The sequence below is a fragment of the Anomaloglossus baeobatrachus genome, chromosome 5 (assembly GCF_048569485.1).
Source record: "Anomaloglossus baeobatrachus isolate aAnoBae1 chromosome 5, aAnoBae1.hap1, whole genome shotgun sequence".
NCBI lineage: Eukaryota > Metazoa > Chordata > Amphibia > Anura > Aromobatidae > Anomaloglossus > Anomaloglossus baeobatrachus.
In genome coordinates this window covers 286,069,513-286,094,700 of record NC_134357.1, presented here as the reverse complement: position 1 = coordinate 286,094,700, position 25,188 = coordinate 286,069,513, and the positions used below count along the sequence as shown (strand labels likewise).

The 25,188-nt window shown below is 48.6% G+C and overlaps 1 protein-coding gene across 4 annotated transcripts in view; it reads right to left on the bottom strand.

The window, feature by feature from the left end:
• Positions 1-25,188, bottom strand: part of MBTD1 (mbt domain containing 1) — a 170,111-nt gene that overhangs the window by 75,301 nt on the left and 69,622 nt on the right. For all 4 annotated transcript variants that reach the window (XM_075349531.1, XM_075349529.1, XM_075349530.1 and 1 more), the window contains exons 12-14: positions 24,270-24,417; positions 2,910-2,992; positions 335-569 (exon numbers count right to left, since the gene is read on the bottom strand). In XM_075349531.1, coding sequence (XP_075205646.1) covers positions 335-569; positions 2,910-2,992; positions 24,270-24,417 — 466 coding nt within the window. The remainder of the gene's footprint in view (positions 1-334; positions 570-2,909; positions 2,993-24,269; positions 24,418-25,188) is intronic.

The following is a 25,188-nucleotide window of genomic DNA, read 5'->3' as shown; positions in this document are numbered from 1 at the left end:
TCTGCCCAATCGAAGGAAGCGGTCGGGGAAAGGAGGGATTCTAGCAATATCAGATACTCTTGGTTATGTACCTTATTTTTAAGACTTTTTAATCATGATTTCTTATTGTTATCTTGAGCTGTTCAAAATGTTGTATAGTTTGCAAAGACATTTAACCTGTTTCCAGTTTGAATATAAAAGAATACACTAGACTCATAACTAATTACAGGGGTTAGACTAGTGGGGCCTGGAGTGGTCGGCTGATCATTACGGTAGACGTCGAAAAACGTACAATCTGCAAAGAGAAATGTTTGAAAGCTTCACTGCATAAAATGGACATCAAAATGCAACTTACATTGTGGCGCTGGAGGTTGTAGTTGATAGCCTGTTAATTGACACCAACCAACAGGATAAAGGTCTGCAGATTCACAGTCTACCCATTGATCATACTCGTCTTCCCAGCCATCAAAATGGATCCTTAGCAGTCTGTGTATAATGCGTGTGACTGTGGCCACACACACTAACCGGGGTTCCATGAGATCTACAGCTTCAAGCTTCATTCCAACACGGAAGCCATGATTCGGTACTTCCTAGAAAAACAAGACATTGTGGTAAAATAGCCATGCTCCCACAAAGGAGTGGACAAACCCAATGCAGATTTTCAAGAAAATCCGCAGAAGAAATCTGAGGCAGAGTTGCAGTTGGTTAAGTCTCAGATGGGTTCCAGTTAGAAAGGCATTACATTTTATATATATTTATATATACATATACACACTGCTCAAAAAAAAATAAAGAGAACACTCAAATAACACATCCTAGATCTGAATGAATGAATGGCTGAATGAATGAAATATTATCATTGAAAACTTCTGTACAAAGTTGAATGTGCTGACAACAAAATCACACAAAAATCATGAAAATAAAATGTTTTAACCAATTGAGGACTGGATTTGAAGACACACACAAAATTAAAGTGGAATCAAGTCAAAATGAGGCTCAGTATTGTGTGTGGCCTCCACGTGCCTGTATGACCTCCCTACAATGCCTGGGCATGCTCCTGATGAGGTTGCGGATGGTCTCCTGCGGTATCTCCTCTCAGACGTGGACTAAAGCATCCGCCAACTCCTCGACAGTCTGTGGTGCAACGTGACGTTGGTGGATGGAGAGAAACATGATATCCAAGATCTACTCAAATCGCATTCAGGTCTGGGGAACGGGCGGGCCAGGCCATACCTTCAATGTCTTCATCTTGCAGGAACTGCTGGCACACTACAGCCACATGAGGTCTGGCATTGTCCTGCATTAGAAGGAACCCAGGGCCATCCGCCCCAGCATATGGTCTCACAAGGGGTCTGAGGATCTCATCTCGGTACATAATGGCAGTCAGGCTACCTCTGGCAAGCACATGGAGGGCTGTGCGGCCCTCCAAAGAAAAGCCACCGCACACCATTACTGACCCACTGCCAAATCGGTCAAGCTGAAGGATGTTGTAGGCAGCAGATCGCTATCCATGGCGTCTCTAGACTGTCACGTCTTTCACATGTGCTCAGTGTGAACCTGCTTTCATCTGTGAAGAGCACAGGGTGCCAGTGGCGAATTTGCCAATCCTGTTGTTCTGTGGTAAATGCCAAGCGTTCTGCACGGTGTTGGGCAGTGAGTGCAACCCCCATCTGTGGACATCGGGCCCTCATGCCATCCTCATGGAGTCTGTTTCTAACAGTTTGTGCAGACACATGCACATTTGTGACCTGGTGGAGGTCATTATGCAGGGCTCTGGCATTGCTTTCTCCTGCTCCTCCTTGCACAAAGGCGAAGGTAGTTGTCCTGCTGCTGGGTTGTTGCTCTTCTGCGGCCCCCTCCACGTCTCCTTGTGTACTGGCCTGTCTCCTGTAAGTGCCTCCATCCTCTGGACACTCCTCTGACAGACACAGCAAACCTTCTTGCCACAGCTCACATTGATGTGCCTTCCTGGATGAGCTGCACTACCTGTGCCACTTATGTGGGTTGTAGAGTCCGTCTCATGCTACCACGAGTGTGCGAGCACAACCAACATCCAAAACATCAGCCAAAAAGCATTGGTACTGAGCTGTGGTCTGTAGTCCCCACCTGCGGACACACTCCTTTATCGAGTGTGTATTGATAATTGCCAATAATTTCCATCTGTTGTCTATTCCATTTACACAACAGCATGTGAAATTGACTGTCAATCAATATTGCTTCCTAAATGGACAGTTTGATAGTTAAATTCGGCTGGTTAAGTGTTCCCTTTAATTTTTTGAGCAGTGTATATTTTATATATATATATATATATATATATATATATATATATATTTCAGCATTGACCGTAGAGGATAAATATTCACATTTTTTTTTATTAGTTTTGATAATCACACAGCCAGCCAAACACAATAGGTTATTTTTTTAATAGAAATTCACAATTTATGCTTGGGGATAAGGGAAGACATTAATATTTTTATAAGTTCTATACTATTTACTATTCCAATTTGGGGAATTGAACTTGTGATTGCTTGCTCGCCTTCACAATCAGCGACAATGTTTGCGCCAATGACACCATGAAACATAGCTTGGGATCCATAGGTGTACTAACATGGGATCCATGGGTGTACTAACATGGGATCCATAGGTGTACTAACATGGCTAACACAGCTGCTTTCTCATTGAGCCCCCAGTTGCCATGAAAAATGCCATCCGCAACTGTGTCAAGGTAAAGAGGGACAATAGGCAAAAAATGAGAGCCCATCATATTTACTACTTTTTAAATGCCCCGTCAGGATTGACTGTGTGGTTTCGATTCCCGCTAGTGCCGGCACCCAGGATGTATATAGCGGGCTTGGCTTCAGAGCCCACTCCATGCGAGAACTGTCCGCATCCACAATATGGCTTTGAGTGTATTGTAACGTGCATATTACCTTGTTAAAAAGCTTAACAGGAGCAGCTATGGATCCAGTTTCCCTGAGGTAGTCAAACCATTTGAAAGGTAGTTTTGCGTAGCCTAGAAAATAAATAGTTGCAAGTCATTTTGTCTGGGATGGCAATTACAGTTCATTTGGCAATTTTTAAAGTAGCAGATTTAGGATATTAAACAATTACTTACCAAAAAGAAGCAAATTTACATTTGTATACTTGAAATGCTAGGTGAGAACACAGACTTTATAAAAGATTATACTCCTGAACACTGGAAATGTAATACCAAGGAGGAAAAATCATGGCGGTATGGAAATCACATGATGTATAGACTTGTTGTTACAGATATGCAAATGTTGAAAAAACGAAACCGGATTTTAAAAACATCTCTTTAGTATTGAGTATGAGCGGAATGTGCAGAACTACACACTTATACGCCTTGGCTGCCATCAATGGTTGTCTGAAGAATGTTCAGGCGCATGTCCCATAGGTGTCCTATATGTAGGATTGTGCCCAGAGTATGTGTGGGTTTGCGTCACGTGTGAGCGAACAATACAAGCATGCGTTTGCCGTGTTCTTAGTCCATGTGTCCTATGTACCCTTAGTCCATGGCATGTGTTTGTAAAGGTTGAGTTTTCACCCACAGGCTGCTGTGTGACAGAAAGCTGCGAACTGACACTTTTTAACACTGGCTGTTAGGCTACGTTCCCACAATCAGGGCATGCTGAATTCTAGGCGCAGCATGCCTTCTCTTTTGCAGACGCTAGTGTTTTCCGCAGGTATCCGTGCCCACAATGAGGGTTTTGGGCGCACAGAACACTCGCATCTCCACAAGCATAAATTGACATGCTGCGGCTCGGCAATCTGCGCTGCATGTCACTTTATGATGCCCGGAAAAAAAAAAAACAAATGGTGAGCAGGAGATTTTTATAAAACCCATCCACTGTGCTTGTTCTGTCCAACACCGGGGAAATAAGGTGTGTTGAAAACGCTGCTTTCTCTGACGCCTCATTGGGGGACACAGGACCATGGGTGTTATGCTGCCTATCCATAGGAGGACACCAAGTAGATGCAAAAGCATAGCTCCTCCTCTGCAGTATACACCCCCTGGCCGGGCCAGGCAAGCTCAGTTTTAGCTTAGTGTCTGTAGAAGGCACTTCCTTTCAAAGTTTGTTATTTTTTGAGGGCGACGGTTTCCTTTTGGGACCGATCTCCCACTACCATCAACAGGCGGGAACGTGAAGTGTTGCGTACACGTACCCCCTCCTGCGACGCTGGATCCTGGGCTGGACGACGGGTTCCACAGACAAAATTTTTCCAAAGCCCAGGGTAGAGGCCTGTGCCCCTATAGCCCAATTCCTCAGCCCCTCTCTGCAGGCTCTGAGTTGAAGATGGCACCAATTCCTCAGCCCCTCTCTGCAGGCTCGGAGTTGAATATGACACCAACACAGCAAGCTGACTCTGCTATTTTCACTGCCTGAAAAGCAGTGTTTTAAGGTGAGATCCCCCCTGACTGGTTTCCCAGACAAAGGGAGAAAAGACGCTGCAGGGAAGGCTCCCAGGACATTTACAGTATTTATTATGTGCAAGAAGCAAGGATCCTGCACACACAGTGTTAACTTTCTCTAGCTTGCTGGCTGGAGGAGGGGGAAGTTCTGCTGTTTGCAGAAAGTCTTGCAGATAATTTCCCAATGGCAGGGGGGAGGACCCAGGGCTCAGGGACTCACACTGTTTATTATCTGCTCTATCTGCTCTGCTCATTTGCTCTAGCAGAAAAGCCGGCTGATAGCACACAGCTTGTCACTGGTGGTTGACTGTAGGGAAAGGGAGGAAAAGTATCAGAAGCTCCCTTCCCGCCGTTTTTTACTACCCACAGCAGGGGGGGGGCACACTGACTCATCTTCCCGCTCTTTTAGCGCTAAGCCCCGCCCCCCCGCGGGCACGATAAGCCCCGCCCCCCAGGAAAGCGTGCGAAGATCTTTATAGAGCTTAATCCTTCCTGAGGACAGGGCCATCGGCTGATTCTGGTGAGGTGCTTGCATCAATTGTAGCTCGGCTGAGCATTGCTCCCCCCCTCCTGGCATACTCCTATTAGGAACATGCAGAATTCTAAGGGCACTAAGAGTACTAAGGCCCACATAGTCTATTATTAAGCCTGCACTGCCTGCCACGCTGAGCTACCACGTAAACACACCTTCTCTCTGTGACTCCTGTGCCCCTATAGCCCCCCAAGACCCCCTGCCACCACCGCCACAACCGGCAGTCCAGAGCCTAGGGCCCCCAGCCCACCGGAATGGGCACAGTTTCTGTCCCAATCCATGGAAAAACTGTCACAGAACCTGGTTCTGGCTATGCAATGTCGCCCTCCACACCCTTCTGGGTCCCTGGACGGAACGCAGCCTGAGGATACCCCTATGGAGGATCCTTCTGAGGTAATCCGGGAACATGCTTCACCGGTTGCAGGGATCAGGAAAAGAGCACACGGCCGGGTGTCTCCAGCAGGCTCTCCCTCGGGAGCACACAGGGCAGGCTCTCCCACACGCTTCACAGCTTCTGATGAGCTGGAGGAGGGAGAATGCTGTTTGTACCAGGAGGATTCCTTGGTTTCATCACCCCCAGATGATCAAACTGCAATAGACTCACTTATAGCAGCAATCAACCAAACTCTGCATGTGGAGGATCCCCCATCCACGACCACTTACCATGCGGTCTCCTTTAAGAGAGCGAGGAAACCCCAAAAGGTTTTTGCTGATCACCCAGAGTTTCAGGATATCCTCACAAAGCAAAGGAGAAGCCTGACAGGCGCTTCGGTAACCGAAAACTCATGGAGTCCCGGTACCCTTTTGCCTCACCTGCCCCTAAGGGCTGGGCCGATCCGCCCTCGGTCGACCCCCCGGTCTCCCGCCTTACCACAAAGACGCTCCTGTCTTTACCTGATGGTTCTTCCATCAAGGACCCGACAGACAGACAGGTGGAGCACCAGGCTGCTTTTTGAGGCCGCGGGTTCCTCCTTCTCGCCCTCCTTTGCCTCTGTGTGGGTCGCAAAGGCGATCTCGGTCTGGGCAGAAATTGCTTAACACTTCGCTTGAGGAATCCCAGTTCACTCATACCGTCACAGAGGTAACAGCTCAAATTGCCGCTGCGGCGGAGTACCTCATCCAGGCCTCCATGGACGCTGCTACCTGCGCAGCGTTTGCCGCCTCAAATACCATAGCCATCCGTAGAGCTCTCTGGCTCCGACAATGGCGAGCGGACTTTGCCTCCAAGAAAAAAATTATGTCTGGCTCACTGTGTATAAACTAGGTGCCCAGAAAGAATAAATGTCAGTCAAAAGAAGAATAATTCTGGCACACTGAGATGAATAAGAGCATGAAAAAAATGTTTTCTTTGAATGCAGAATCAATTTTATTAGTGCAATAAAGATAAATTCATCCAACGTTTCGACGTCTTAGTCGTTATCAAGGATAGAATTATCTATCAAAGAAAACCATAGAAGATACATCATTACATGATTACAAAAATACATCATTACATGATATCACAAAAATTATGAAGAGAATTTTCACAATAAGCATCATATAGTGACTGATGCCGTCAACCAACCAATTATTTCAAGTAGCACACGATTCCTGGTGGTGTACAATGACATAATTGCAACACATACATGACCTATTAGGTTGAAAGGTGCACGGTGTTAATCTTATTAGTACAGCAAGCATAAACCCACCTATATCATAATGGGGAGACGTGAGTTCAGTAGGAACTGGATATCACCAAAGGGTATGGGTGATCATGAGGTTACGATCCTACGTCTAAAAGGAAAATACATGATATGTGATGCATCACAACAGTAGGAAACTAATACAACACACATATCTTCTCATATATGGCGTACTGAGAGTAAGTGAACAGGACTGTTTATAGGCCTCTTGTACTGGCCTAGGGTGGCGAGCAGAACCCAGATCAAGACAATCTGCGGTTGTAGCTGTTACTAGATGGGAATTAACCTGGATATGAGCCTCACTCAAGTATACAGTATAGTGGACACTCTAGTGTCAGGGAGTAACACATGGGGGCATATTACATATACGAGATAGATAGATATACTACCTGGAATAATGCGTAGTGTTTGGTAGTAGGTGAGAGGAAAATAAGAACCCCTCACTGAATGGTTCACTGTAACCTCCACTTAATGCATGTACTGAAACAACATGTATAAAACAGAGAAGTTACATACAAGGACGAGTAATAGCAATATGGAATACATTAGTATAGGTCTCTACCTCATGTATTGGTACACGGTAACCTGAAAACCAGAGCCGGAGGTAATCCGTGACAGTGGATATGTCTAGAAGAAGGCCAACACGAATATAAATATCTTATAGGTGTGCGTCAGACAGCGTGACCGGGAAAACAACATCCATGCAAGTATATTATATGGAAGCAAGTATATTAGATAGACATACTACCTGTAACACAATGTGAGTATAGATGGCAGCACAAAAAGACTCTCTCACTGACTGGTTCTCAGTTACCTCAAAGACATACATATGCTGTAAATGACACATATGAAAAAAGAGTTCATACATAGGCAGAGTAACACCAGTATAAGGTACATATCCTCAGGATTGCACTGGCTAATAGTATAAACTACCTTTAACAGGCAATCAGGGGGAAACCATAAGGAGCTGTAACCGTAGGCAAAAGGCTATCTGTCCCTGTGGGACTAAAAAAGACCATGTGAGGCCAATCAATCAAGAATAATGTATACTACAAAAAAGAGACCAGTGACATAGTACTAGGGGAGCACATACCTGGTAAGATATATTGGGCACAAAGAACAAACTGGCCAGCAGTAAAGTGAATGGTTCTGAGGGAAAAAAGAACATGGGTGGCACTATCAGTAGTAGCCCATATGGCGTGAGGTGGAAGGAGAGCAGATGAGACATACCTGGCGGTGGTGGCATAGGGTATAGGCCCCTGGGAAAGTGCGACCGGCTGTGTTGCTGGAGCCTATTTATCAGGAGGGGAGGTGAGCGTCCACAACCCCACTTCCGGGTTGTGGAACGCAGTGTGCTGTCCGTGGAACGCACGCCGCACATGCGCAGTGCCGTCGTCGGCACCGCGCATGCGCAGGGGGCGACCAACAGAACAGTGAGGAGGACGGAGGACAGGGGGCATGTAAGCTGGCTCAAAGGATGTGGGATGGAGGTGAACTGACTGGTGGAATGCGCGCCGCCCGTGCGACGTGCCTGGCTATTTGCACAACGCACGAGCCGGGCACAGAGCACAAGCCAGGGTGTATGTGTGTGGGGGATATATGAGAGTACGTACTATAGCTACATCTATAGTGCCGGTGTCATTCTTACACAGGTGAAGATGGTGATTATACAGTGGAGACCAGATGCCGGTGCCGATGAGTGTGGGATCAAATAGGGGGTGCCTATAAACAAAGAGAAAAAAAGATTAGAGACAAGGTTTGTATAAATGAAAAATCATGTCATGACTAAACCCTCATACTGGTGTTTTACAGTCCTTGCATTGAAATCTCGCAAAAAGCTAAACAAAGAGATCACTATGAGTCACCATGTAATATATCTCCAACCCCATAGACAATGTTGGTGTCACTAGAATGCAGACAGGGTTTCATCTCACCATCATGTATAAAAGGGACAAAGTGGCAATAGGCATGGTATCATAAACACATGTCGTGCTCCCTATTTAGACCCTTGGGTTCTAGAGTGTTCAAGGTAAAGATCCAAAAAGACTCCCTCTCCTTAAGGGTGCGACTCACTTCCTTTATTCTGCAATAAGAGACCCCGCAACCTCCGGGATAACTTTGTCAGGGCCGACATTGGTTCTGATAAGTCCATATCGAAACAGACCTTTCTTGGTACTCCCAGAAAAGGAAATTTTCCTTGTCATCACTGCGTGCAGTGTAACAACCTTACCAAAGGGGACACCTTTACTCACCCTCTGTCGGGCCGCATCTTTCCTATACGTGTTTTTTTCACGTGTGAATCTTCCTTTGTGGTTTATTTGATCAAATGCCCTTGCGGTCTCGGGTATGTTGGAGAGACCACCCAACATATCCGGGACCGCATTAGCAAACACAAATCCACCATACGATGCAAACAGGTCCTTCTGCCTATTCCATATCATTTTATTACACAGGGTCATACCATTGCCCAACTCAAGTACCAGGTCCTTGAACACGTCCCTTCCCCTAGAAGGGGCGGTAACCGCATTCGCACCCTTAAGGAGAGGGAGTCTTTTTGGATCTTTACCTTGAACACTCTAGAACCCAAGGGTCTAAATAGGGAGCACGACATGTGTTTATGATACCATGCCTATTGCCACTTTGTCCCTTTTATACATGATGGTGAGATGAAACCCTGTCTGCATTCTAGTGACACCAACATTGTCTATGGGGTTGGAGATATATTACATGGTGACTCATAGTGATCTCTTTGTTTAGCTTTTTGCGAGATTTCAATGCAAGGACTGTAAAACACCAGTATGAGGGTTTAGTCATGACATGATTTTTCATTTATACAAACCTTGTCTCTAATCTTTTTTTCTCTTTGTTTATAGGCACCCCCTATTTGATCCCACACTCATCGGCACCGGCATCTGGTCTCCACTGTATAATCACCATCTTCACCTGTGTAAGAATGACACCGGCACTATAGATGTAGCTATAGTACGTACTCTCATATATCCCCCACACACATACACCCTGGCTTGTGCTCTGTGCCCGGCTCGTGCGTTGTGCAAATAGCCAGGCACGTCGCACGGGCGGCGCACATTCCACCAGTCAGTTCACCTCCATCCCACATCCTTTGAGCCAGCTTACACGCCCCCTGTCCTCCGTCCTCCTCACTGTTCTGTTGGTCGCCCCCTGCGCATGCGCGGTGCCGACGACGGCACTGCGCATGCGCGGCGTGCGTTCCACGGACAGCACACTGCGTTCCACAACCCGGAAGTGGGGTTGTGGACGCTCACCTCCCCTCCTGATAAATAGGCTCCAGCAACACAGCCGGTCGCACTTTCCCAGGGGCCTATACCCTATGCCACCACCGCCAGGTATGTCTCATCTGCTCTCCTTCCACCTCACGCCATATGGGCTACTACTGATAGTGCCACCCATGTTCTTTTTTCCCTCAGAACCATTCACTTTACTGCTGGCCAGTTTGTTCTTTGTGCCCAATATATCTTACCAGGTATGTGCTCCCCTAGTACTATGTCACTGGTCTCTTTTTTGTAGTATACATTATTCTTGATTGATTGGCCTCACATGGTCTTTTTTAGTCCCACAGGGACAGATAGCCTTTTGCCTACGGTTACAGCTCCTTATGGTTTCCCCCTGATTGCCTGTTAAAGGTAGTTTATACTATTAGCCAGTGCAATCCTGAGGATATGTACCTTATACTGGTGTTACTCTGCCTATGTATGAACTCTTTTTTCATATGTGTCATTTACAGCATATGTATGTCTTTGAGGTAACTGAGAACCAGTCAGTGAGAGAGTCTTTTTGTGCTGCCATCTATACTCACATTGTGTTACAGGTAGTATGTCTATCTAATATACTTGCTTCCATATAATATACTTGCATGGATGTTGTTTTCCTGGTCACGCTGTCTGACGCACACCTATATGATATTTATATTCATGTTGGCCTTCTTCTAGACATATCCACTGTCACGGATTACCTCCAGCTCTGGTTTTCAGGTTACCGTGTACCAATACATGAGGTAGAGACCTATACTAATGTATTCCATATTGCTATTACTCGTCCTTGTATGTAACTTCTCTGTTTTATACATGTTGTTTCAGTACATGCATTAAGTGGAGGTTACAGTGAACCATTCAGTGAGGGGTTCTTATTTTCCTCTCACCTACTACCAAACACTACGCATTATTCCAGGTAGTATATCTATCTATCTCGTATATGTAATATGCCCCCATGTGTTACTCCCTGACACTAGAGTGTCCACTATACTGTATACTTGAGTGAGGCTCATATCCAGGTTAATTCCCATCTAGTAACAGCTACAACCGCAGATTGTCTTGATCTGGGTTCTGCTCGCCACCCTAGGCCAGTACAAGAGGCCTATAAACAGTCCTGTTCACTTACTCTCAGTACGCCATATATGAGAAGATATGTGTGTTGTATTAGTTTCCTACTGTTGTGATGCATCACATATCATGTATTTTCCTTTTAGACGTAGGATCGTAACCTCATGATCACCCATACCCTTTGGTGATATCCAGTTCCTACTGAACTCACGTCTCCCCATTATGATATAGGTGGGTTTATGCTTGCTGTACTAATAAGATTAACACCGTGCACCTTTCAACCTAATAGGTCATGTATGTGTTGCAATTATGTCATTGTACACCACCAGGAATCGTGTGCTACTTGAAATAATTGGTTGGTTGACGGCATCAGTCACTATATGATGCTTATTGTGAAAATTCTCTTCATAATTTTTGTGATATCATGTAATGATGTATTTTTGTAATCATGTAATGATGTATCTTCTATGGTTTTCTTTGATAGATAATTCTATCCTTGATAACGACTAAGACGTCGAAACGTTGGATGAATTTATCTTTATTGCACTAATAAAATTGATTCTGCATTCAAAGAAAAAAAATTTTCATGCTCTTATTCATCTCAGTGTGCCAGAATTATTCTTCTTTTGCCTCCAAGAAGTCGCTCACGGGCCTTCCCTTTTTTCCAGACCGATTGTTTGGCGAACGTCTGGACAAGCTCATTTCTAACGCCACGGGAGGAAAGAGTACCTCCCTCCCCCAGCTCAAGTCCAGGACGTCCTTCACCAGACGTCCACAGTCCTCGTTCCGCTTTCGGAACTCATTTGGTTGGTCGACATCCCGTGCTGTTCCCGCCACCAGCCGCGGACTACGCAGGGACCGACCTTCTCAGCTCTCCCCGAAACCCACTTCGTCATGGCAGCCTAGACCAAAACAGTCCAGGACTAGGGAGACTCGGCCACGACGTTTTCCCCCCTCATGACTCCTTTGGCACACCGGAAGACACACTCAACACACTCATTGTAGGAGGTCGTCTGCGGCTCTTTCAAAACATCTGGGCTGCCGCCTCAGACGACAAATGGGTGCGAGACCTTGTGTCTTCCGGTTACCACATAGAATTTCGGACCCGACCCCCGAGTCGGTTCTTTCTTTCAAACCCCTTAAAGACTCGAAAACGACGCAAAGCTATTTTCCCAGCAATCCACTCGCTCCAAACAGAAGGAGTGATAATACCTGTCCCAGACGACGAGAATTTCGGGGGTTTTTATTCCAACCTCTTTGTGGTCCCCAAAAAGGATGGGTCAGTTCGACCCATCCTGGACCTCAAACACCTACACAAACATGTGCACGTACGGAGATTCAGAATGGAGTCCCTAAGGTCCATTATTGCATCCATGGTCGAAGGGGAATTCCTCGCCTCCATAGACTTCAAGGACACGTACCTGCACATACCCATCGCCCCAGATCACCAAAAGTTCCTCCGCTTTGCAATTCAGGACTCCCACTTTCAATTCGTAGCTCTAACCTTCGTCCTTGCCACCGCACCAAGGGTCTTCACCAAAGTCATGGCGGCCGCCATGAGCGTCCTTCACGCCAGGTCAGTAGTCGTTCTGCCTTACTTGGACGACCTCCTCATCAAGGCCCCCTCCTTCCGCGACTGGTCAACCAGCGTACAGATCACTGTGGACACCCTATCCCGCTTAGGGTGGCTAGTGAATCTGGACAAATCATCCCCAATCCCATCACGATCCATCACCTTCCTGGGCATGTCCCTGGACACCAGTCGGGGCTTGGTCCTTCTCCCTCAGGACAAGGCGTTCGCTCTTCAACGAGCGGTACGCTGCCTTCTACGTCCTCCGTCTCGCTCCATTCGATTCAGCATGAAAGTGCTCGGCAGGATGGTGGCGGCTATGGAAGCAGTACCCTTTGCTCAACTGCACCTCCGCCCACTGCAGCTAGCCCTTCTAGCGGCCTGGGACAAGAGCCCCTTCTCCCTGGACAGACATCTTCACCTGACGCCTTCAGTCAGGTACGCACTCCGCTGGTGGCTTCAGTCCTCACCCCTATCGAAGGGGAGATCTTTTCTCCCAGTGAACTGGCTGGTCCTGACCACGGACGCCAGCCTCCTAGGCTGGGGAGCAGTGTACCGGCACCACACTGCTCAAGGTCGTTGGACGCCCCAGGAGTCTTTCCTACCCATTAACATCCTGGAACTCCACGCGATCTTCCTCGCGCTCAGAGCATTCTGCCCTCTGCTAGCGGGTCGTCAGATTAAAGTCCAATCGGACAATGCGACAGCTGTAGCCTATATCAATCGGCAGGGGGGCACCCGCAGCAAAGCGGCTTATCTCGAGGCCCACAAGATCCTCAGCTGGGCCGAATCGTCGGGATCAGTGATATCAGCGGTACACATACCGGGGGTAGACAACTGGGCAGTAGACTTTGAGTCGCCAAGGCCTGGCTGCCGGAGAATGGTCTCTCCACCCAGATGTGTTTCTACACATCTGCACTCGCTGGGGCACACCAGACGTGGACCTAATGGCCTCAAGGTTGAATGCAAAGGTACCCGCGTTCAAAGCTAGGTCACGCGACCCACAGTCCATCAGCGCGGATGCTCTAGTCTGCTCCTGGCACCACTTCCGCCTGCCTTACATATTTCCACCTCTACCCCTGCTGCCGCGGGTAATCAGGAAGATCAAGGCAGAGGGAGTCCCGGTGATACTGATAGCACCGAACTGGCCCAGGCGCGCCTGGTACGCCGAATTAGTACAAATGCTCACAGACGCACCGTGGCGCCTTCCAGACATCCCAGACTTGCTGACCCAAGGGCCCATTTCCCATCAGAACTCCAGAGCCCTGAAGCTGACGGCATGGCCATTGAGACCTGGGTATTAACAAGAGCGGGATTCTCCCCCGCGGTTATTGCCACCATGATCAGCGCCCGAAAGCCTGCTTCATCCCGCATTTACCACCGTACGTGGAAAATCTTACTTTCATGGTGCAGGGAAACTAATGTCCAGCCTATGCCTCTGGCCATCCCCAGAATTCTCGACTTTCTACAGTCTGGCTTGCAAGCGGGGTTGGCTCTCAGTTCCCTTTAAAGGGCAGGTCTCAGCTCTCTCAATCTTCTACCAATGCCGCCTGGCTCAAAAACCGCAAGTCAAGACCTTCCTCCAGGGCGTTTCCCATCTAGTTCCCCCGGACAAACGGCCGCTGGAACCATGGGACCTCAACCTCGTTCTGGACGGTCTCTAGAGGTCTCCCTTTGAACCCCTCAAGGAATCCTCCCTTGCTCTTCTGTCCTGGAAGGTAACATTCTTAGTGGCAATTACGTCCATCAGACGGGTTTCGGAGCTGGCAGCACTCTCTTGCCGCGAGCCTTTTCTGATCTTCCACCAGGACAAGGTGGTTCTGCGCCCCCTTCCGGATTTCCTTCCAAAGGTTCTTACCCCGTTTCATTTGAACGAGGACATTGTCCTGCCTTCCTTTTGTCCACACCCGGTTCATAGGGTGGAAAGGTCTCTGCATTCGTTAGACCTCGTCAGAGCTCTCAGATATTACATATCCAGGACAACCCCCTTTAGGAAAACGGACTCTTTGTTCGTCATTCCTGAGGGGCCTAAGAAGGGACAGGCAGCTTCAAAGGTGACGCTGGCTCGCTGGATTCGCTCTGCGATCCAGGAAGTCTACCGCTTGCAACTCAAGCCCATTCCTAGTGGGCTGCGGGCTCATTCCACGCGAGCAGTTGGAGCTTCGTGGGCCATTCGGCATCAGGCTTCAGTGGAACAGGTGTGTAAGGCTGCGACCTGGTCTAGCCTACATACATTTTCAAAGCATTGCAGAGTCCATACCCAGGTTTCAACTGAGGCAAATCTGGGTAGGAAAATTCTGCAAACGGCAGTAGAGCACCTCTCTCAGTAGGCGCTCCAGGCTGTCTGGGACTGGTTCCTAGTCCTTGGGTTGTGTTGTCTTCTTTTATTTTTCCCACCCATGGACTGCTTTAGGACGTCCCATGGTCCTGTGTCCCCCAATGAGGCGGGCGTCAGAGAAAAACGGATTTTTGTGTACTCACCGTAAAATCGTTTTCTCTTAGCCATCATTGGGGGACACAGCACCCACCCTGTTGCCCTGTTGGGCCTTGGTTCTCTCAGTACCTTATTTGGTTATGACTCTTCTTTTCTCATGTTCCTCTGTTGAGAAGTTTTTACTGTTTTTTTCTCCTACTGCTTGTGTACTAAAACTGAGCTTGCCTGGCCCGGCCAGGGGGTGTATACTGCAGAGGAGGAGCTATGCTTTTGCATCTACTTAGTGTCCTCCTATGGATAGGCAGCATAATACCCATAGTCATGTGTTACGAGGAGGACCCGGGGAAGCGTGCCAAGATGGTATATGGACAGCTTCCGCCGGTCAAGGTCCACTGTGCGGTGTAAGGGACCGCTGCTATGGTGGGAGAAGAGTGAGCGGGTTGCTGCTAGCGATCGTCTGGAATGTCACAGACGATTTGCGTACACCTGTCTGCCCTAACCCGTGAGGGTTGTATGGCACGGGGCTCACAACTCGATGTACCTGTTGCACGGGGATGCACAGAGGTGCCTACGCACGTGTGCCAGCGGGAGTCACAGGAATATGGCACGAGGGTAGCACAGAGGTGCCCACGCACGTGTGCTTCAGAAACCAGGTGAGTCCGACAGAGATTCAAGGAGCTCACCTGGGACAGGAACACAGCCTGTTCAACGGAATACTGCCGGAGCAGCAAGGCAGGGGCGAGACCTGCAAAATACAATGACGTCTGTATAGTGGCGTGGCAGCACGCTGCCAGACATCCAAACATAGAAGGACGGTCGCGCGCCGCCATGATGGCAGGAGGGGTTTTTAAGGAGATGTAGCTCCAGCTAAGGGCGGGCGCGAGACGGATGTGACCCAATCATGATCTGTGACGTCCTGGCCCGGCCAGTCAGGATTCAGCACATCACCAGCCTCGTTATCTGGCCGTGTGATACCAGTGAGCGAATCAGAAGACGTCACGTGGGGAACATGCTCAACCTCCTGCCTCTGAGTCATAAAGGCGGGATCTTCGGTTTCACAATGTGCAGAGCTAAGGGAAGTCTTGCTGCTTCCCTGAGCATCTATCCTTTGCACACTGTGCAACCACTCCGACCCTCTGCAATGCAGAGCAGGAGGGCACGTGGCAGGCAAGGGATGGGAGACCACTCCATTCCTTACAAGGAGTAAACCACTAGGTGTCACCCTACTGCTGCATCTAGGAGGAGGAAACTCCTGCAGTCTCCCAGACCTTTAGCGCTGCTGAGCAGGAGGGCTCGCGGCAGACAAGGAATGGGGGACCACCTCATTCCTTGCAAGAGGAGAGCCACGAGATGTAACAGTCCTGTGTCCCCCAATGATGGCTAAGAGAAAACGATTTTACGGTGAGAACACAAAAATATGTTTATTCTTGATTGTGGGCACTGGCCCTTAATGGCCATTCAGTTGAGCAGATACAAATGCTGCTCACCTGCAAACAAGGCAGCCATTTAAAACCCACAAAACAACAAGATGTGACCATTAGTTTTAAAGGGGTTTTCTCATGAACAATGTTGATTTTAAAGTTAATTTTAATCTTGGAATAATAATAAGTACCACAATTGGATGTTTTTAATAATAGTGTTCCTGTGCGGTGATAATCTTATATATGTGCCCCTGCTATGTACTGTGTAATGGCCGTGTCTGCCCATACTGGACATGGTTTGATCATACAACAGCTCCTGGGCAATGGAAGACACAAAAGAGTATAAAGACAATACAGCACGGGATAATAGCAGATTCTTTTTGTGAGGTAAAACATTTCCCTGCTTGTTTTTAAAAAAATGTTTTACCTCAAAGAAAGAATTATTTGCGATCCCACTCTGTAATGTCTGTATACTCTTACCTCCTCCCCTGCCCAGGAGCTGTGGTATGATCAGACCATGTTCCTGTACAGTCAGACACAGCCATTACATAGTACATAGCTGGGACACATATATAACATTATCTCAGGGAACGTCATAGACTATGTTTTGACGGGAAAATGTAACCCCGTGCTTTACAGTTACTCTCAAAAAACATGCCTCCATTAAACTGAATGGAGGTGGGAGCTATAGGATATTAATAGCAACTGTCAGTGGTTGCTATAGGAACAAAAACTGTTAGTATAAGAAGCCGGGCAAAGAGACAGACCGGGCAATATATACATAAAAAACACAGCCAATTGTGGAAATTATTTTTCAAAAATCTATTGATTAAAATTCACTTAGTTCGTGGGTAAACCCCTTGAAAAACTAATTCTTCAAAAGACAACTAATTCTCTCCCTCAACATTCTCCATATACTTCCATAGAGAAGTGGTGCATGTAAACCTAGTCTACTTTCAATTAAAGTGTATAGAGCGTGCAGCAGCTTGGGAATGGCTCACAGTGCTGGACTACGCATCCCAGACAAACAATGAATATGAATGGAATAACAAAATAAAAAAAAAGGTAAAAGGTAGAAAGACTTGCAGCAAATGCAATCGAAAGGACTATAAATACATGACATCCCTTGACAAAGCGAGCAAATAAGACACAAAACGCGCGTTGGGGTATTGGAGGCCCCCCACACCTGACTAATTTAATGCCACTAGGTAAATACTGTTCTGACCTGGCATCTATATATATTTATTGTTATTGCAGATACTGGTATTTTTGACTGGACGTTTTTGTGTCAGTACTCTTTCCATGTGCCTCAGTGCGCCCCATCCTATACTACAGGCTTATTTTTGCCTATATTACGTGGTCTATATACTTTGTGGGCCTGTTTAAATTATACTGCAACGTCTACTTTCATTCATTTGTAAAGTAAGTACCTACTAGAAATTTTATATATCTCTGGCCTGGCTGTGTTGCCATTCTCCTAGTCATATAAATTCTTTTTGTATGACTTTTTCATTTTTTTTAAAAATATGAAATAAAATTTGGAATTTTAGCAATATTTATTGTTCACATTTTTTCTCCGTTTTTCTTTCAAAAACATTTACGAGTAATTATTAAAATATCAAGAGGGAAAAAAATAAAAATAAAACACACTAGACCTACACATTTCAAGCTCTAGGGGTCTTAATCCTATAAATGAAGGGAATTTTGTTTACTTACCGTAAATTCCTTTTCTTCTAGCTCCAATTGGGAGACCCAGACAATTGGGTGTATAGCTATTGCCTCTGGAGGCCACACAAAGTATTACACTTAAAAGTGTAAGGCCCCTCCCCTTCTGGCTATACACCCCCAGTGGGATCACTGGCTCACCAGTTTTAGTGCCAAAGCAAGAAGGAGGAAAGCCAATAACTGGTTTAAAGACCAATTCAATCCGAGGAAACATCGGAGAACTGAACCATACCACATGAACAACATGTGTACCCGAAAAAACAGAAAAACCCCGAGAAAACAGGGCGGGTGCTGGGTCTCCCAATTGGAGCTAGAAGAAAAGGAATTTACGGTAAGTAAACAAAATTCCCTTCTTCTTTGTCGCTCCATTGGGAGACCCAGACAATTGGGATGTCCAAAAGCAATCCCTGGGTGGGTAAAAGAATACCTCATGATAGGGCCGTCAAACGGCCCTCTCCTACAGGTGGCCAACCGCCGCCTGAATGACTTATCTACCTAGGCTGGCGTCTGCCGAAGCGTAGGTATGCATCTGATAATGCTTGGTAAAAGTAAGTAGACTCGACCAGGTGGGTGCCTGACACACCTGCTGAGCCGTAGCCTGGTGCCGTAATGCCCAGGATGCACCCACGGCTCTGGTAGAATGGGCCTTCGGCCTTGAGAGAACCAGAAGCCCAGTAGAACTGTAGGTTTCAAGAATTGGTTCCTCGAGCCCCCGAGCAAGGGTGGATCTGGAAGCTTGCGACTGTTTACGCCGACCAGCGACAAGGACAAAGAGTGCATCCGGGTGGCGCAGGAGCGCCATGCGGGAAGTAGAACCTGAGTGCTCTCACCAGAACCAACAGATGCAAATCTTTCTGAAATTGATGGACTGGACGAGGACACAAAGAAGGTGAGGTGATATCCTGATTGATATGAAAATGGGATACCACCTTAGGGAGAAATTCCGGAACCGGACGCAGAACTACCCTGTCCTGGTGAAGGACCAGGAAGGGAGTTTGTATGAGAGCGTTGCTAGCTCGGAAACTCTCCTAAGAGACGAGACCGTTACTAGAAGGCCACTTCCCGTGAAAAACGGGAAGGGAGACATCCTTCAAAGGCTCGAAAGGCGGCATCTGGAGAGCAATTAGAACCTTGTTCAGATCTCAGGGCTCTAACGGCCGCTTGTACGGAGTGCTGAGAAGACAAACTCCCCGTAGGAACGTGCGTACCTGAGGAAGTCGTCGTTTCTGAAAAAATACAGATAGCGCTGAGACTTGTCCCTAAAGGGAACTGAGCGACAACCCATTTTCCTACCTAGATTGCAGGAAGGAAGGAAACATAGACGATGCAACCGGCCAGGGAGAAACACCCTGCGCCGAGCACCGAGATAAGAACATCTTCCACGTCCTGTGGTCAATCTTGGCGGACGTTGGTATGCTAGCCTGTCTCATGGTGGCAACCACGTCCTGAGGTAATCCTGACGACACTAGGTTCCAGGACTCAATGCCACACCATCCGGTTGAGGGCCGTAGAATTCAAATGGAAGAATGGCCCTTGAGACAGCCAGTCTGATTGGTCTGGTAGTGCCCCCGGTTAGCCTACCGTGAGGCACCACCGAACCGAGTACCACAACATCCTCGGCCAATTTGTAGCGACGAGGATGGCGCGGCCGCAGTCGGTCTTGATCTAGCGCAGTACTCTGGACAACAATGCCAGAGGTGGCACCTAAGGTAGCTGGAACTGCGACCAATGCTGAACTAAGGCGTTTGCCGCCAGAGCTCGATGATTGTGAAACCGTGCCATGAAGCTGGCACATTGTTGTTGTGCGGTGACGCCATTAGATCGACGTCCGGCCTCTGTCAGCGGCGCCAGATCTCCTGAAACCCGTCCGGGTGAGGAGACCATACTCTTTCGGCCACACCTCAGCGACTTAGGAAGTCAGCTTCCTAGTTTCCACACTTGGGATGTGAATTGTGGATATGGTGGATGCCGTGTCTTCCACCCACATCAGAACCTGCCGGACTTCCTGGAAGGCTTGCCGGTTGCGCGTTCTTCCTTGGTGGTTGATGTATGCCACCGTTGTGGAGCTGTCCGACTGAAGTCGGATATGCTTGCTTTCCAGCCGCTGTTGGAAGGATTGTAGGGCAAGATACACTGCTCTGTGTTCAAGAACATTGATCTGAAGAGTGGACTCTTGCTGAGTCCACGTACCCTGAGCGCTGTAGTGGAGAAAAACTGCTCCCCACCCTGATAGACTCGCGTCTGTCGTAACTATCGCCCAGGACGGGGATAGGAAGGACCTTCTTTTTGACCAAGAGGTGAGAAGAAGCCACCACCGTAGAGATTCCTTGGCCGCCTGAGAAAGAACGACGACTCTGTTGAGGGACGTCGACTCCTCGTCCCATTGGCGGAGAATGTCCCATTGTAGTGGACGCAGTAAAACTGCGCGAAAGGAACTGCCTCCATTGCTACCATCTTACGTAGGAAGTGCATGAGGCGTCTCAATGTGTGCGACTGGTTCTTAAAGAAGAGCTTGCAGCCCGTAGTGAATGCTGTTTGTCTAGCGGCAGCTTCACTATCGCTGAGAGAGTAAGAAACTCTATGCCTAGATATGTTATCGATAGGGTCGGGGTCGGATCTGACTTTAAAAAGTTGATGATCCACCCAAAACTCTAGAGAGTCTCCAGCGCAACGTTCGGGCAGTGTTGGCATGTTTCCTAAGAGAGTGCCTTGACAAGTAGATCGTCTAAATACGGGACCACAGAGTGACCCTGAGAGTGCAGGACTGTGACTACTGCTGCCCTGACCTTGGCGAAGACCAGTTGGACTGTCGCTAGCCGGAAGGTAGAGCTACGAACAGAGGGTGTTCGTCTCCTATAACGAAGCGTAGAAACGCTAGTGCTCTGGATCAATCGGCACGTGTGGATAAGCATCCTTGATGCCTAATGATGCTAGGAAATATCCTTGGGACCTTGAGGCGATGACATGGCGGAGGGATTCTATCCGGAACCGCCTGGTGTCCACGAGCTTGCTGAGCATTTTTAGATCCAGAACGGGACGGAACGGCCCGTTGTTATAGGTACCGCAAAGAATTTGGGGTAAAAACCGTGACCTTGTTCCTGAAGAGGAACGGGGGTCATCACTCTTTCTGCCTATAGAGTGCACCCTGTTTGCAGAAGAGCAGCGGCCCGGCCGGGAGGTGGAGAAATTCTGAAGAATCGAGTTGGAGGACGAGAAGTGAGCTCTATCCTGTACCCGTGAGACAGAATGTCTCACACTCAATGGTCATTGACCTATGGCAGCTAAATATCGCCAAGGCGGGAGAGCCTGCTACCGACCGAGGCCGCAAGTCATGAGGAAGCCGCCTTGGAAGCGGGTTTTCAGACTGTCGCTTTCTTGGGCGAGACTGAGCCCGCTAAGAATCTTAGCTCCTCTGATCCTTTTGAGTCCACATTGGACGAGGAAAAATGGGACCTGCCCGAGCCTCGAAAAGGCCGAAAACCCCGACTGCCTCTTGCTCTGTTGGGGTTTGTTGTGTCCGGGCTGAGGAAAGGATGAATCCTTACCCCTGGACTGTTTGATGGTTACATCCAACGCTCACCAAAACAGTCGGTCAGCAGAAAAAGGCAACTGGTTAGGCAACCTTTTTTGGAAGCAGAATCTGCCTTCCATTCACTTAACGAGCAGACCAGGCTCTGCTTAAAAACACGGAGTAGCGGAGGCTACCGCCGCACGGTTCGCAGAGTCCAGGACAACCTGAATCGCGTAAGAAACAAATGCAGACATTTGAGAGGTTAAGGATGCCACCTGCGGCACAGATGTACGTGTAACCGTGTCAATCTGTGTAAGACAAGCTGAAATAGCTTGGAGTGCCCCTAGATGGCTTTCGACCAGAGATCCATCTGTCTGTCAGTGGCATCTTTGAGTTTGCAGTTCCATCTCCCACTGCAACTATGGATCTAGCTACAAGCCTGGAGATTGGAGGATGCCGCTCGGGACATTGGGTCCAGTCCTTGACCAAGTCAGGGGACAGGGATAACGTGTATCCTAAGCCGTTTGGAGAAGCGCATATCTGGATAAGCGTGGTGTTCCTGGACTGCCTCTCTGAAGGCAGAGTGGTCCAGAAAAATACGTGAAGCTGACTCCTCCACTGGAGGAGCTGTGAGAAATAACCCACATTCTATAGATGGACGCTATAAGATTATTTACTATGGCGTCACAATCAGGTGTATCCAGATTGAGAGCGGTCTCAGGATCAGAATCCTGAGCCGCTACTTCCGCCTCATTACACAGCGAGTCCTTCTGTTAGGACCCTGATGAAACCGAGGCCGCTCATAGCGAGCCCACTTAGGCTGTCTGGGACTGACGTCCGTGCAGAGCCGTGACTCTGGGATGCGTGTGACATTCCCGGAGCTGTTAGTTATTCACACTGAGGGGGGCCATGGATCAATGATTCAACAGTGCCCATATTGTGAGAGACATGTCCGGACTGCTAGGCTTCTAGTATCATAGCCATAGTCTCTACCTGCCGGCCGTATAGCCGTACATGCTGTACCAGCTGTATAGAAAAACATGTGGTTCTGCACCTTTGTTTTACACAGAGAATATGCTGATAACTCCTCCGCATAATCCAGGAGGGTATATACAACGTGCGACCAAACAGTGCAATGTATATAGTACAAGCATATCTATAAGTGCACTTCTGCACTAGTGGGGTTAGCACCACAGGTGCTGCTTAACGCCTGTTACAGCGATTGTGTGACTATCAGAATGCCAGGGTCTTCCACACTTGTCTCTGTATCGTACAGAAACTGACACTAATGGCTGCCGGTGTCCTTGTAGAGAAGGAAGCCGTGGGCGTGCCTGAGAAAGTGCGGGAATCCGGATTCACAGTGCACACAGTGAGAGGGGTGGAGTATGCAAAACATACTCCAGCTCTCAGCTCTGCTCCATGCAGCGTCACGCCCCTACCCTGACTGTCAGGGCTGTGGGCGGTAACGAAGGGAGACTAGGCCCAGAAGCCGGGGACTCTAGTTATCAGCGCGGCCGCCGTAAAAGCGCGGGCCGCGCTGAAGTCCCCGGCGCACCACAAGTGCCAGCCGCGCCGCTGCCAGCGGCCGGCGCGACCGATTCCTGGAAGTGGCCAGCGTCCCGCCCCTCTCCTGACTGGCAGGTCTGGGGGCGGGAACGAACGGAAGCAGGCCGCAAAAGCCGGGGACTCTAGTTATCAGCGCGGCCGCCGTAAAAGCGCAGGCCGCGCTGAAGTCCCCGGCGCACTACAAGTGCCAGCCGCGCCGCAGTCCCAGCGGCCGGCGCGACCAATTCCCATAAGTGAGCCTGCTTCAGCGAAGCTGAATGAGGCCATGGCACAGGCGCCGCAGCGCTGATGTCCCCCGGCGCACTACAACACCCAGCATGCTGCGGTGTGAGCGCCAAATGCACGGGGACACAGAGTACCTTGAGGAAGCAGGGCCATGTCCCTGATGTACTCCGCTCCATCCAGCATCTTCTCCAGGGGCTGTAGATGGAGCACGGTCTCAGTGCCTGGAGACCGGTAAATCCCACTTCACCCAGAGCCCTGTAAAAAGGGATGGGGAAGGAATCAGCATGTGGGCTCCTGCCGCCGTACCCGCAATGGGTACCTCAACCTTACAAACACCTCCGACATACAGTGGGGTGAGAAGGGAGCATGCTGGGGACACTATATGTGTCCTCTTTTCTTCCATCCGACATAGTCAGCAGCTGCTGCTGACTAAAAAGTGGAGCTATGCGTGGATGTGTTGCCTCCTTCGCACAAAGCACAAAACTGGTGAGCCAGTGATCCCACTGGGGGTGTATAGCCAGAAGGGGAGGGGCCTTACACTTTTAAGTGTAATACTTTGTGTGGCCTCCAGAGGCAATAGCTATACACCCAATTGTCTGGGTCTCCCAATGGAGCGACAAAGAAAAGAAGATTGTTATTAATTAATTAGGTTTTCTAGTTTTTTCCATTGCGGTTGCTGGATGTCTTTCTGCTTTCTACCTGACCATTATCACCCGGGAGCCAGCCCATGATCTCGGACTATTCACTGCCCCACATCAGACTGAGTGATATCTGGGCAGGGTGCGCTAATGTAATACTGTTTTCTTTGGCTTTGATAACAAAATAAAGCCTTACCTCGCGGTGGTGTTAGTTCAATCTTGTTAATTTCACAGAAACCAACAGGAAATATTGAGGGGGATAACGCATGGTAACAAAACCAGTCTGAGCCGTCTGCTGCTTCAGAGCCATCAATTCCAATCATTAGGTAGCCCTCTGCCAAAACCTTGAAAGTTAAAATACAGAATGACCCTGTAAATATTGAGGCGCGCAAAGGTTCGGGTACTGGAGAAAACATGGTCACTTTGCGTCACGACTGCTGCAGATCTTGTGGACCATTTGTCTTTTAAACAGTCCTGTAAATAGAGCATGGATTGCGGTAAAGGCCCCGTCACACTAAGCAACATCGCTAGCAACATCGCTGCTAACGAACAACTTTTGTGACGTTGCTAGCGATGTTGCTGTGTGTGACATCCAGCAACAACCTGGCCCCTGCTGTGAGGTCGTTGGTTGTTGCTGAATGTCCTGGGCCATTTTTTAGTTGTTGCTGTCCCGCTGTGAAGCACAGATCGCTGTGTGTGACAGCGAGACAGCAACAACTAAATGTGCAGGCAGCAGGGAGCCGGCTTCTGCGGACACTGGTAACCACGGTAAACATCGGGTAACCAAGAAGCCCTGTCCTTGGTTACCCGATATTTACCTTTGTTACAAGCCTCCGCCGCTCTCACTGTCAGTGCCGGCTCCTGCTCTGTGCACATTTAGCTGCAGGACACATCGGGCAATTAACCCGATGTGTGCTGTAACTAGGAGAGCAGGGAGCCAGCGCTCAGTGTGCGCTGCTCCCTGCTCTCTGCACGTGTAGCTCCGTGCGCTGGTAACCAAGGTAAATATCGGGTTGGTTACCCGATATTTACCTTAGTTACCAAGCGCAGCATCTTCCACGCGGCGCTGGGGGCTGGTCACTGGTTGCTGGTGAGCTCACCAGCAACTCGTGTAG